Source organism: Brachyistius frenatus, unplaced genomic scaffold, assembly GCF_029030835.1.
Source record: "Brachyistius frenatus isolate BFR_SWC_R1_liver_20210118 unplaced genomic scaffold, ASM2903083v1 Contig_342, whole genome shotgun sequence".
NCBI lineage: Eukaryota > Metazoa > Chordata > Actinopteri > Embiotocidae > Brachyistius > Brachyistius frenatus.
In genome coordinates this window covers 218,320-232,283 of record NW_027210941.1, presented here as the reverse complement: position 1 = coordinate 232,283, position 13,964 = coordinate 218,320, and the positions used below count along the sequence as shown (strand labels likewise).

The following is a 13,964-nucleotide window of genomic DNA, read 5'->3' as shown; positions in this document are numbered from 1 at the left end:
CGCTGAAAACAGAGAACACTAGGAACGCTGGGAACACTGGGAACGCTGAAAACAGAGAACACTAGGAACGCTGGGAACACTGGGAACGCTGAAAACAGAGAACACTAGGAACGCTGGGAACACTGGGAACGCTGAAAACACTGAGAACACTGAGAACGCTGGGAAAACTGTGAACGCTGTGAACACTGAATGCTGGGAACGCTGAAAACACTGGGAACACTGAAAACGCTGGGATCACTAGAAACACTGGTAACGCTGAGAACACTGGGAACGCTGGGAACGCTGAAAACAGAGAACACTAGGAACGCTGGGAACGCTGAGAACACTGGGAACGCTGGGAACACTGAGAACGCTGGGAAAACTGAAAACACTGGGAAAACTGAGAACGCTGTGAAAACTGGGAACGCTGTGAATGCTATGAACGCTGTGAACGTTGGTAACGCTATGAACGCTATGAACGTTGAGAACGCTATGAACGCTATGAACTTTGTGAACGCTGGAAACACTTCCAAAAAAATTGGGGTGCCGTGTAAAATGTGATGATTTGCAAATCATGTAAACATATTTAATTGAAAATACACAAAAGAAAACAAAGTAAATGTTGAAACTGAAAAGTTTTGTTTTTTGGAAAATATGTTTGAATCTGATGTCAGCAACACGTCTCTATAAGTTGTTCCAGGATCATGTTCACCACTGAGCTGCATCAACTCTTCTTTTAACAACACTCTGGAAACGTTGGGGAACTGAGGAGACCAGTTTCTGGAGTTTTGAAAGTGAAATGTGGTCCCATTCTGGCCTGATAGAGGATTTCAGCTGCTCAACAGTTCAGGGTCTCCTTTGTTGTATTGTTTGTGTCCTGATGCTCCAGATGTTTCCAATGATTGACAGGTCTGGACTGCAGGAGGCCAGTTTATCAGCGGACTCTTCTACTAGAGAACCATGCTGTTGGAATACGTGCAGAATGTGGTTGGACGTTGTTCTGCTGAAATAAACAAGACCTTCCCTGAAAGAGACGTTGTCTGGATGGCAGCATATGTTGCTCCAAAACCTGAATATCTCATTCAGCATTAATGCTTCCTTCCAGATGTTCAAGCTACCCATGCCATGTGCACTAATGCATCCTGTACCATCACAGATGCTGGCTTTAGAACTGAGCTGATAACAAGCTGGATGGTCCCTCTCCTCTTTAACCTGGAGGATGCAGCGTCCATGATTTCCAAACAGAATCTCAGATTGTGATCCATCAGACCTCAGGACAGTTGTCCACTTCACCTCAGTCCATCTTCAATGATCTCGGTCCAGAGAAGGCGGCGGTGTTTCTGGATCATGTTTCTATCTGGTTTCTTCTTTGGAGAGTTTTAACATCATTTGTGGACGCAGCGATGAACTGTGTTCACAGACGATGGTTTTCACATGTGTTCCTGAGCCCATGCAGTGATTTCCACTCCAGAACAGTGTGTTTTTAATGCAGTGCTGCCTGAGGGCCCGAAGATCACCACCATCCAATCTTGGTTTCCAGCCTTGTCCCTTGTGTTCAGAGATTTCTCCAGATTCTCTGAATCTTTTAATGATATTATGAACCGTAGACGATGAAATCCACTAATTCTTTGTAGTTTTACGTTGAGGAACATTATTCTTAGATTGTTGAACTATTTTCCAACACAGTGTTTCAGAGTGATGAACCTCTCCCCATCTTCACTGCTGAGAGACTCTGTCTCTCTGAAATCATCTTTTATACCCAATCATGTTACTGATCTGTTGCCATGGTAACCTGGTTAGTTGTCAGATGTTCCACCAGGTGTTTTTTTTTTTTAGCTTTACACAACTTTTCCAGTCTTTTGTTGACCCTGTCACAACTTTTTTGAGACGTGTTGCTGCCATCAAATTCAAAATGAGCCAATATTTTTTACAAAACAATAAAATCTCAGTTTCAACCTTTGATATGTTGTCTTTGGTCTATTTTCAATTAAATATGACTTTATTTGATTTGCAAATCCTTGCATTCTGTTTTTATGTACATTTTACACAGCTTCCACACTTTTTTGGAAACAGGGTTGTAATTGGCAAATATTTAGATAAAACAAAAAAATGTTTAACACCTTTTAAGCAGATATTTTAACCCATTTGCTGATTCAATCTTTTCAAATGTGAGGACATGGTGCTTTTCTTTGCAGTACGTGCAGTAAAGTTGGGTTTTGGGCAGTTGGTCAGATGAAAAAAGACATCTGAAGATGTCATCTTGGGATGTGCAACATTTTTTACTATTTTCTGACATTTCATGAAAAACAATCAATATTTTTTTGTTGCAGTTCCAGAACCTATTTTTAGACCATTTAAGCCAAAGCCCTCAAATATAAATGTTTTGGCTCTAAACTAAAGCCCGTTTCTTCAGACATGACTAAGCTCCTGCAGAGCCACAGAGAATAGATTTCACAGGCTTCACCCTGATATGAATCCAGGCTAACCTTTCTTGTTGCCCATCGGGATGTTGGTGTTCAGCAGGGAGGCAAAGGAGCTTTGTTTGGAGAGCTGGGCTTTCGCTGCCAGGGCGTTGTTCCATAAAGCCTTGATCAGCATGGAGGCCAGGTACAACGTCTGAGGGAGACGGACACTCGTGAGCATTTCATCTTACAAAAACTCCACAAACACCTGAAAATAAAACAGTGTTTTGAACTTTTCAGTGTCCGAATGTGTGTTTTACCTGCTCAGTGTGGGCACTGGGATGCAGACCGGACACCAGGTTGAGGACGTGGCGGAGAGGCACTGGGTCAAGATTTTTTATGAGTGAAGGGAAAAGGTCGTGGATGTAGCGACTACAATGTTTGAGCTAAAAAAAAGACAAACAAATACAAAATATTACTTTTAGGGGAGCAGAAACTCCTTCCTGAACTTTAAATAAAACTGTTACAGACGATCTGTATGATTGATTAATTTATAGCACTAACGTGATACTAAGGGCTGTTTATACTTATACCAGAGTACTATATACAATATTCTGACATACCACACAACATATCATTAACATTATCTATCCCAAAGTTAAATATCCCGCCTCGCAGTCGTCGGCCTACACCAACCTGTCGAGTTGCAGTTTACATCCATATCTGTACAGACAGGAAACTGGCCAATAAAGCTGATTCTGATAGAAAACAAAGTCATGACAGTAGACACTGCTTTATATATGGATGGCAAACAATAAACAATCACCAGTTTCATGGTAAGAAGTGTCATAAATTCAGAATCCAACCAAACGGGAAAAAACTGCCACAATGTCTCATTAAATGTGTGTTTTTGTGTGTTTTTGTAAAGAATGGAACATTTCAATACTTCATCATTTCATCCGAGAGACGTTTGCGTGACATTTTGTCATAATTAGCATATTTATTATCCTCATCCTCGACTCCGAGTGGACGTTTGTGCCGATTGAAGGCGTTCCCTGAGATGTGTTCATGAGATAGAAACCTTTATTATCTACCAGTGTTCACTAGAGAGGCAAAATCGTATAAACAGAAAAGAACCCAGCCTGCCAGCGCTGCTACAACACGCCGTTCCACTGACTAATAAACAAGTTCATGGAGCGGAAGAAAATGTGTGCAGTCAGAAGTAAAGCGGTCCGGTCTCACCTGAGCTGCAGCCCAGATACAGTCTACATGCTGAGTGCTGAGTCGACCCTCTGCAGCCAAGAAGTTCAGGATCACTTGGCACTGCTTGATGATCTAGGAAACAAACACACTCTGGTAAAGACTCTGGAAGAAAATATAACAATCTCCAAACCAGAGGGCTCAGCTTACATTGAATGTATAAACTAATACACAATAAAACAAGGGTTGAACTTTGAAATGTAATTGTCGGTCAGTTCACATCACCGGATCAAAGGTCTCACCTCGATGTGTAAATTTGGCCCAAATATATGCTCCACGACGTTGTTGTGGATCAGCCAGTCCGCGAGTTCCTTCGCTATGGACCTGGAGGGATGAAACACAACCAGGCAATCAGTGAGCAACACACAAGAGGAGGCCAACATACAACATACAACATACAACATACAACATACAACATACAACATAAAACGGAACCTGCGACATGCACGCAAACGTCTGAAATGAGATCTTTTGTCTTTTGTCACTTTATCATACTGCATACCAAGTACCAAGTTTTAACAGAAATATTAATGCACAATAACACAGGGTCAGCTGACTGAATCAATGCTCCGCCCACATCACTGATGCTCCGCCTACATCACTGATGCTCCGCCCGGCTCTGATATGAAAGTGAAGCTGAGTTTGTGACTGTTTCAGCCTGAACTGATGAACACATCCAGAACTATCAGCTGGTTCCTGGTTAGTTTGAAGTTCATCCTTGTTGGTGTGATTGACTGTGGCTGCAGGCTGCTTTCGTCCCGGAGCACCGACAGATGAAGGTGGAGGTCGGTTGGAGGAACCGTTGCGTCTCTCCCTGAATGTGACGGCGTTTTACTGGACGTCTCCACGTTGTTGGTGTCACGTGAAAAACTCTCGTTGACACAAGTGCAGCTTCGCCTGTAATTAAGATGATTCCCACTCTGAAGGTTCTCTGTCTCTGGAGCTACTGCAGCAGGTGACTGACAGCTGTCCGTCTTCCTCCTCTGCTCGGAGGTTCAGACACACAGACCTCTCTTCTGGACCCGAATAGTGAAAACAGATCAATGTGTTCATCAGAACCAGAGTTGGTAAGATCAAATGTGGAGGATGACCAATAAGAGGCAATAATAAAGACCAACATTCTTTTAAATTGATCAAGTATTGATAGCAGCTTATCAATACGATGCTCCAGCGCCAGTTGCAGAGGGCCGAGTTGCAGAGGGCCGAGTTGCAGAGGGTCGAGTTGCAGAGGGCCGAGTTGCAGAGGGCCGAGTTGCAGAGGGTCGAGTTGCAGAGGGCCGAGTTGCAGAGGGTCGAGTTGCAGAGGGTCGAGTTGCAGCGGGCCGAGTTGCAGAGGGTCGAGTTGCAGAGGGCCGAGTTGCAGAGGGCCGAGTTGCAGCGGGCCGAGTTGCAGCGGGCCGAGTTGCAGAGGGCCGAGTTGCAGAGGGCCGAGTTGCAGAGGGCCGAGTTGCAGAGGGCCGAGTTGCAGAGGGCCGAGTTGCAGAGGGCCGAGTTGCAGATGGCCGAGTTGCAGCGGGCCGAGTTGCAGCGGGCCGAGTTGCAGAGGGTCGAGTTGCAGCGGGCCGAGTTGCAGAGGGCCGAGTTGCAGAGGGCCGAGTTGCAGAGGGCCGAGTTGCAGCGGGTCGAGTTGCAGAGGGCCGAGTTGCAGAGGGCCGAGTTGCAGAGGGCCGAGTTGCAGAGGGCCGAGTTGCAGAGGGCCGAGTTGCAGAGGGCCGAGTTGCAGAGGGTCGAGTTGCAGAGGGCCGAGTTGCAGAGGGCCGAGTTGCAGAGGGTCGAGTTGCAGAGGGCCGAGTTGCAGAGGGCCGAGTTGCAGAGGGTCGAGTTGCAGAGGGCCGAGTTGCAGAGGGCCGAGTTGCAGAGGGCCGAGTTGCAGAGGGCCGAGTTGCAGCGGGCCGAGTTGCAGCGGGCCGAGTTGCAGAGGGCCGAGTTGCAGAGGGCCGAGTTGCAGAGGGCCGAGTTGCAGAGGGCCGAGTTGCAGAGGGCCGAGTTGCAGAGGGCCGAGTTGCAGATGGCCGAGTTGCAGCGGGCCGAGTTGCAGCGGGCCGAGTTGCAGAGGGTCGAGTTGCAGAGGGCCGAGTTGCAGCGGGCCGAGTTGCAGAGGGCCGAGTTGCAGAGGGCCGAGTTGCAGCGGGCCGAGTTGCAGAGGGCCGAGTTGCAGCGGGCCGAGTTGCAGCGGGCCGAGTTGCAGAGGGTCGAGTTGCAGAGGGCCGAGTTGCAGCGGGCCGAGTTGCAGAGGGTCGAGTTGCAGAGGGCCGAGTTGCAGCGGGCCGAGTTGCAGATGGCCGAGTTGCAGCGGGCCGAGTTGCAGAGGGCCGAGTTGCAGATGGCCGAGTTGCAGAGGGCCGAGTTGCAGATGGCCGAGTTGCAGCGGGCCGAGTTGCAGAGGGCCGAGTTGCAGATGGCCGAGTTGCAGAGGGCCGAGTTGCAGATGGCCGAGTTGCAGCGGGCCGAGTTGCAGAGGGCCGAGTTGCAGAGGGCCGAGTTGCAGCGGGCCGAGTTGCAGAGGGCCGAGTTGCAGAGGGCCGAGTTGCAGCGGGCCGAGTTGCAGAGGGCCGAGTTGCAGCGGGCCGAGTTGCAGAGGGCCGAGTTGCAGCGGGCCGAGTTGCAGCGGGCCGAGTTGCAGAGGGCCGAGTTGCAGCGGGCCGAGTTTCAGAGGGTCGAGTTGCAGAGGGCCGAGTTGCAGCGGGCCGAGTTGCAGCGGGTCGAGTTGCAGAGGGCCGAGTTGCAGCGGGTCGAGTTGCAGCGGGCCGAGTTGCAGAGGGCCGAGTTGCAGCGGGCCGAGTTGCAGAGGGCCGAGTTGCAGCGGGCCGAGCTGCAGAGGGCCGAGTTGCAGAGGGCCGAGTTGCAGATGGCCGAGTTGCAGAGGGCCGAGTTGCAGCGGGCCGAGCTGCAGCGGGCCGAGTTTCAGAGGGCCGAGTTGCAGAGGGCCGAGTTGCAGAGGGCCGAGCTGCAGAGGGCCGAGTTGCAGAGGGCCGAGTTGCAGATGGCCGAGTTGCAGAGGGCCGAGTTGCAGATGGCCGAGTTGCAGAGGGCCGAGTTGCAGAGGGCCGAGTTGCAGCGGGTCGAGTTGCAGATGGCCGAGTTGCAGAGGGCCGAGTTGCAGAGGGCCGAGTTGCAGCGGGCCGAGTTGCAGCGGGCCGAGTTGCAGAGGGCCGAGTTGCAGAGGGCCGAGTTGCAGAGGGCCGAGTTGCAGAGGGCCGAGTTGCAGAGGGCCGAGTTGCAGAGGAGTTGCAGAGGGCCGAGTTGCAGCGGGCGAGTTGCAGAGGGCCGAGTTGCAGCGGGCCGAGTTGCAGAGGGCCGAGTTGCAGATGGCCGAGTTGCAGAGGGCCGAGTTGCAGATGGCCGAGTTGCAGAGGGCCGAGTTGCAGCGGGCCGAGTTGCAGAGGGCCGAGTTGCAGATGGCCGAGTTGCAGAGGGCCGAGTTGCAGATGGCCGAGTTGCAGCGGGCCGAGTTGCAGCGGGCCGAGTTGCAGAGGGCCGAGTTGCAGAGGGCCGAGTTGCAGCGGGCCGAGTTGCAGCGGGCCGAGTTGCAGAGGGCCGAGTTGCAGAGGGCCGAGTTGCAGAGGGCCGAGTTGCAGAGGGCCGAGTTGCAGAGGGCCGAGTTGCAGCGGGCCGAGTTGCAGCGGGCCGAGTTTCAGAGGGTCGAGTTGCAGAGGGCCGAGTTGCAGCGGGCCGAGTTGCAGCGGGTCGAGTTGCAGAGGGCCGAGTTGCAGCGGGCCGAGTTGCAGCGGGCCGAGTTGCAGAGGGCCGAGTTGCAGAGGGCCGAGTTGCAGCGGGCCGAGTTGCAGCGGGCCGAGTTGCAGAGGGCCGAGTTGCAGAGGGCCGAGTTGCAGAGGGTCGAGTTGCAGAGGGTCGAGTTGCAGCGGGCCGAGTTGCAGAGGGTCGAGTTGCAGAGGGCCGAGTTGCAGAGGGCCGAGTTGCAGCGGGCCGAGTTGCAGCGGGCCGAGTTGCAGAGGGCCGAGTTGCAGAGGGTCGAGTTGCAGAGGGCCGAGTTGCAGAGGGCCGAGTTGCAGATGGCCGAGTTGCAGATGGCCGAGTTGCAGAGGGCCGAGTTGCAGAGGGCCGAGTTGCAGCGGGCCGAGTTGCAGAGGGCCGAGTTGCAGAGGGCCGAGTTGCAGAGGGCCGAGTTGCAGCGGGCCGAGTTGCAGAGGGCCGAGTTGCAGAGGGCCGAGTTGCAGAGGGCCGAGTTGCAGCGGGCCGAGTTTCAGAGGGTCGAGTTGCAGAGGGCCGAGTTGCAGCGGGCCGAGTTGCAGCGGGTCGAGTTGCAGAGGGCCGAGTTGCAGCGGGTCGAGTTGCAGCGGGCCGAGTTGCAGAGGGCCGAGTTGCAGCGGGTCGAGTTGCAGCGGGCCGAGCTGCAGAGGGCCGAGTTGCAGAGGGCCGAGTTGCAGATGGCCGAGTTGCAGATGGCCGAGTTGCAGAGGGCCGAGTTGCAGAGGGCCGAGTTGCAGCGGGTCGAGTTGCAGATGGCCGAGTTGCAGAGGGCCGAGTTGCAGATGGCCGAGTTGCAGCGGGTCGAGTTGCAGAGGGCCGAGTTGCAGAGGGCCGAGTTGCAGAGGGCCGAGTTGCAGAGGGCCGAGTTGCAGAGGGCCGAGTTGCAGAGGGCCGAGTTGCAGAGGGCCGAGTTGCAGAGGGCCGAGTTGCAGAGGGCCGAGTTGCAGAGGGCCGAGTTGCAGATGGCCGAGTTGCAGAGGGCCGAGTTGCAGAGGGCCGAGTTGCAGATGGCCGAGTTGCAGAGGGCCGAGTTGCAGAGGGCCGAGTTGCAGATGGCCGAGTTGCAGAGGGCCGAGTTGCAGAGGGCCGAGTTGCAGCGGGCCGAGTTGCAGAGGGCCGAGTTGCAGAGGGCCGAGTTGCAGATGGCCGAGTTGCAGAGGGCCGAGTTGCAGAGGGCCGAGTTGCAGAGGGCCGAGTTGCAGAGGGCCGAGTTGCAGAGGGCCGAGTTGCAGAGGGCCGAGTTGCAGAGGGCCGAGTTGCAGCGGGCCGAGTTGCAGAGGGCCGAGTTGCAGAGGGCCGAGTTGCAGAGGGCCGAGTTGCAGCGGGCCGAGTTGCAGAGGGCCGAGTTGCAGCGGGCCGAGTTGCAGAGGGCCGAGTTGCAGAGGGCCGAGTTGCAGAGGGCCGAGTTGCAGCGGGCCGAGTTGCAGCGGGCCGAGTTTCAGAGGGTCGAGTTGCAGAGGGCCGAGTTGCAGCGGGCCGAGTTGCAGCGGGCCGAGTTGCAGAGGGCCGAGTTGCAGCGGGTCGAGTTGCAGAGGGCCGAGTTGCAGCGGGCCGAGTTGCAGAGGGCCGAGTTGCAGAGGGCCGAGTTGCAGAGGGCCGAGTTGCAGAGGGCCGAGTTGCAGCGGGCCGAGTTGCATAGGGCCGAGTTGCAGAGGGCCGAGTTGCAGATGGCCGAGTTGCAGCGGGCCGAGTTGCAGAGGGCCGAGTTGCAGATGGCCGAGTTGCAGAGGGCCGAGTTGCAGAGGGCCGAGTTGCAGCGGGCCGAGTTGCAGAGGGCCGAGTTGCAGAGGGCCGAGTTGCAGCGGGCCGAGTTGCAGAGGGCCGAGTTGCAGAGGGCCGAGTTGCAGAGGGCCGAGTTGCAGAGGGCCGAGTTGCAGATGGCCGAGTTGCAGAGGGCCGAGTTGCAGATGGCCGAGTTGCAGAGGGCCGAGTTGCAGAGGGCCGAGTTGCAGAGGGCCGAGTTGCAGCGGGCCGAGTTGCAGCGGGCCGAGTTGCAGAGGGCCGAGTTGCAGAGGGCCGAGTTGCAGAGGGCCGAGTTGCAGAGGGCCGAGTTGCAGAGGGCCGAGTTGCAGAGGGCCGAGTTGCAGAGGGCCGAGTTGCAGCGGGTCGAGTTGCAGCCCTTCCTGCAGCTGCTGTGAGGTCGCAGCCCGGTGGCGTCTCTTCCCTCCGGTCAGCCGTCAGCTGCTCGAGTCACAGTCACTCGCCGGGCGGGTAGTTTGAACTTCCACACAAAGTATAAACCATATGTGGAACAAGCTGCAGGTCTGTTGAGGCCTTCGGCTCCTTTAAAGCAAGCTGGGAGACTTTTCTGTTTGCTGCCTTTCACTGAACCAGATTTGAGGATCTTGATTAATTTCTTGCTTTTCTGTATTTTATTTCTGTATTTCATGTCTTACACCGCACTGCAACTTTTATCCTATTTTTTTTAGCTTGCTTTATTTCTTACATTTTTAAATGTCCTCTATCTTCTGCCTGATGTTTTGATGCTTTTCATGTTTTTATGTGAAGCACTTTGAATTGCCTTGTTGCTGAAATGTTCTATACAAATGAACTTAAATCGACCATCTGAGAAAGTCTTTCCTAAATAACTGCGAGGCTAAAAGTAAAACATGGATGGCTCTAAAGCCCACTGCATTTCTGGATATCAGACACAGATGCTCTTCTACAGGGATGTAGTGGCACACAGAGGATTCAACCAACTTACGTTTCTGTGTCCGACACCAGAGACTCGTTGTTGCAGACGTCGTTGAAGGTGTGGAGCTGATTCTGAGGAAAACAAACACACACGCCATCGTGAGCAAAGAAATGATACATATTTCTATGATAATACGTAAAATAAAATAACATTTTTCTATTAGAATACATAAAAAAATAATACATATTTCTACTACAATAGGTATCACAAAATAATACATAATTCTATAATACGCATGATACAATAATACATATTTCTATTATAATACGTATAAAATAATACATAATTATATTACAATACGTATAAAATACATAATTCTATTAGAATACGTATAATAAAATATATATTTCTATTGCAATACGTACAATAAAATACATATTTCTATTACAATAAATATAATAAAATACATATTTATATTAGAATACGAACAATAAAATATATATTTCTATTGCAATACGTATAATAAAATACATATTTCTATTACAATAAATATAATAAAATACATATTTATATTACAATACATATAATAAAATATATATTTATATTACAATATGTATAATAAAACAATAGATATTTATATTACAATATGGATAATAAAATACATATTTATTTTAGAATACATATAATAAAATACATATTTCTATTAGAATACCTATAATAAAATAATACATATTTTTATTGTGTATATATACGTATATGTATATGTACATGTATATGTATATACATATATATAAAAAGAGAGTGAGGTTAAAGAAGTTGCCCTTTTTAAAAGAAGACCAGTGAGGCAGATTCAGATTGAGCAGAGATGAACATGGAGTCCAACCCGAACCATTCTCCAAATGACTCCACAAACGAAAAGCTGATAGTTACAGCGCCACCTTGAGGTCAATGCTTGTCATTTTTTTCATCAAACTAACTCGGGATGAAGCTGGTATGAGATGATGGACGGTCAAATCATTCAAATTGGACAAATACAAGAGTGTTCCAACACTGCTGGTGATTGGACCCCTGAAGAGGACAAAGACCAGACAGGAGGGACGGGACACGAGATGCAGGTGATGCTGCTCAGTCCCCACAGAGCCAAAGCAAAGACAGGAGGGGTTCCTGTTGCCGTAGCGATGCTGCTTCAACAGAACAAACCATCCTAGATGTCCCAGAAGGGTCAGTTTGCTGTGACGAGGCCTGTTGACCGGTCGGGTCGGGACCACCTGAGTGTGTGTGTCTCTGTGTGTGTGTGTGGTGTGTGTGTGTGGTGTGTGGTGTGTGTGTGTGTGTGTGTGTGTGTGTGTGTGTGTGTGTGTGTGTGTGTGTGTGTGTGTGTGTGTGTGTGTGTGTGTGTGTGTGTGTGTGTGTGTGTGTGTGTGTGTGTGTGTGTGTGTGTGTGTGTGTGTGTGTGTGTGTGTGTGTGTGTGTGTGTGTGTGTGTGTGTGTGTGTGTGTGTGTGTGTGTGTGTGTGTGGTGTGTGTGTGTGTGTGTGTGTGTGTGTGTGTGTGTGTGTGTGTGTGTGTGTGTGTGTGTGTGTGTGTGTGTGTGTGTGTGTGTGTGTGTGTGTGTGTGTGTGTGTGTGTGTGTGTGTGTGTGTGTGTGTGTGTGTGTGTGTGTGTGTGTGTGTGTGTGTGTGTGTGTGTGTGTGTGTGTGTGTGTCTCACTGTGATCTGGCTGAGGCCGGCCAGCCTCATGGTGAGGGTGGGAGACATGAAGTATTTGAAGGCGAGGTCCAGGCTCTCCTTGTCGAAGCACAGCGTGCTGTCCAGCGGCTCCTTCACGGTGCTCCACATCAGGTCGGCCATGTTGCGCGCTGCGCTCTGTCTGAGTTCCTGGTCCGACAGCTTACACAGATACCTGCGGACGGAAGCCAACATTTACTCTCGGAGGAACTACCTTCACAAAAAAAACTGTTTCAACCTCAACAAAATAACTTCAACCAAATGTCCTGGACGGATTCGAGCCAGATCCCCGCAAACCCCAGAATGACCTGAACACGTGGTTGTCATGATTCAACACCATCAGCTCATTATTAAAAATGACATCATATGTTTTTCATTGTTGATTTATGACCATTTCCACATCTTAAACTGAAACAGTGGTTCCATGTTTTATCAGAGTCTTCCTCCTCTTCCTCTTCTGATCCGGCACTTCACCAGAAACATCCCAATTAAAAGCATTTCATCTGTTCTGTTAAAACAACCTGAAGTCATCCAGCCTTTTCTGACAAACCAATTGTTCAGGATATTAAAAAGCTCTTTTCACAACATCAGCGAGCAGCTGACTCCAGTCTGACCGCTGGACTGGTTTTAACGGTTCGTATCCAACTCAAACTGTCAGTTACAGAAAGGAGTCTTGGACACTGCAGCCTTCACAACAAATGTCTCAAACCTGATCTTTTCCTTGACATAAACTGAAGCTTTACAGTCAGTAAAAACAGGATAACCGACTTCACTGCAGGTGAAGGAGGCTGAAACAGACGGCCGACATTTCAGTTTTCATGGGCCGCTTGTTCGCTGACTTTTTGTTTGTTGCTTGTGGATCCGTTCCTTCAGCCACGGTGCTTCACAGCGTGACACGACGTTAATGAAAACAGCACTTGAAGCAATTCTTTATGATTATGTGGAGCAGATGAGTTCTTCTGAACCCGGGGCTGGATTTAACCGTCCTGTTATCTTCACGGACACGAGACGAGAGCTGCGTTCGTCCGGGTCAAATTTGACCTGGAGGACAAAAGGTCCTATAAAAGTCCTATAATTAAAAATTTATCAACATTTGTTTTTTTTCAAACTTCGTCATCCAACTTCATTCCAACATATTGACACTGGTTTTGCACCTTTTTTTCTTTTTTATATTTATGGTCAATAGACCTAATTTTAATGGAATTTGTACTCATTTTTGAGTAAAAGAAAAGTGAAAATTGTGAATATTTTTATTAGAATGAAAAAAAAAATTCATGTCTTGATGGATTTATCACAGACTGGCGTCCGTCACATTTTAGTCAGAAATACATTTTTGAGTAAAAAAGAAGCACAAATTATCGCTCAGTTCTGTGGAACATTTTGTTAGTCAACGTCATTCCAACTGTACACAACTCATTTTACACACACCTCGTGTGTGTGTGTGTGTGTGTGTGTGTGTGTGTGTGTGTGTGTGTGTGTGTGTGTGTTAATTTGGGGGGTTGTCGTCTTGTCAGGTAAATGCTAATCGAAGGTCTAGCTCGAACAGATTCCACATGTGGAGGTTTGAACTTGGGGAAGAGGCGATCACACCACCGGGTCATTTGTGACCCGCGAGGACCACAGATGTTATATTTTCTTTTCAACCAGCCATGGTTCACTGTAAGTTGTCATCATTGATTTTTGTTTGTTTGTTGTTGTCGTTGTTATCTTCGGTCAATTGGGGAAATAAAATGACAAATAAATAACACTTTGATTTTCAAAATGATTTTGAAAACGGGTCACGAAAAACCCGAGCAGAGCAGGAAGGTTAACGCACCGAGGGAGCTTCAATCAGCAGCAGAATCACAACACCGATGTGCAGGTAAACACAGACATCATGTTCAGTACATCAGTCAACATGGAACACAAAGTAGAGCTGAAACTATACAGATGTAATTGTCCAAATGTCAGCATTTGATATTTAGTCAGAAACCGTATCGTCACCAACGTTATTCTGCTGATGTTGTTGAAGGAAAACTGGAAACTGAGAGGAAATGAATGTCGTGATCAACATGAAGTTGAGATGTTGCACCTGAAACTTGTAGTCCGTCCTTCCAGGAAATCAAGATCGCAATAATTAACGCTAATTCAAGCAAACTGCAATATTTGCAGAGGTTGCAATTTTTTTTTAATTCTCACAATTTTTCCATTAAAAAACGTCGTCATCAGAATCTGAAAGTATTAAATCATAAAGTAAATCTTTTCAAACTA

At 49.8% G+C, this 13,964-nt stretch overlaps 1 protein-coding gene across 1 annotated transcript in view; it reads right to left on the bottom strand.

The window, feature by feature from the left end:
• usp34 (ubiquitin specific peptidase 34) overlaps positions 1-13,964 on the bottom strand; it is an 84,953-nt gene that overhangs the window by 54,651 nt on the left and 16,338 nt on the right. Inside the window, exons 7-12 of the mRNA XM_069723716.1 lie at positions 11,697-11,889; positions 10,057-10,118; positions 3,884-3,965; positions 3,624-3,716; positions 2,702-2,827; positions 2,466-2,595 (exon numbers count right to left, since the gene is read on the bottom strand). Of these exons, the coding sequence (XP_069579817.1) occupies positions 2,466-2,595; positions 2,702-2,827; positions 3,624-3,716; positions 3,884-3,965; positions 10,057-10,118; positions 11,697-11,889 (686 nt within the window). The remainder of the gene's footprint in view (positions 1-2,465; positions 2,596-2,701; positions 2,828-3,623; positions 3,717-3,883; positions 3,966-10,056; positions 10,119-11,696; positions 11,890-13,964) is intronic.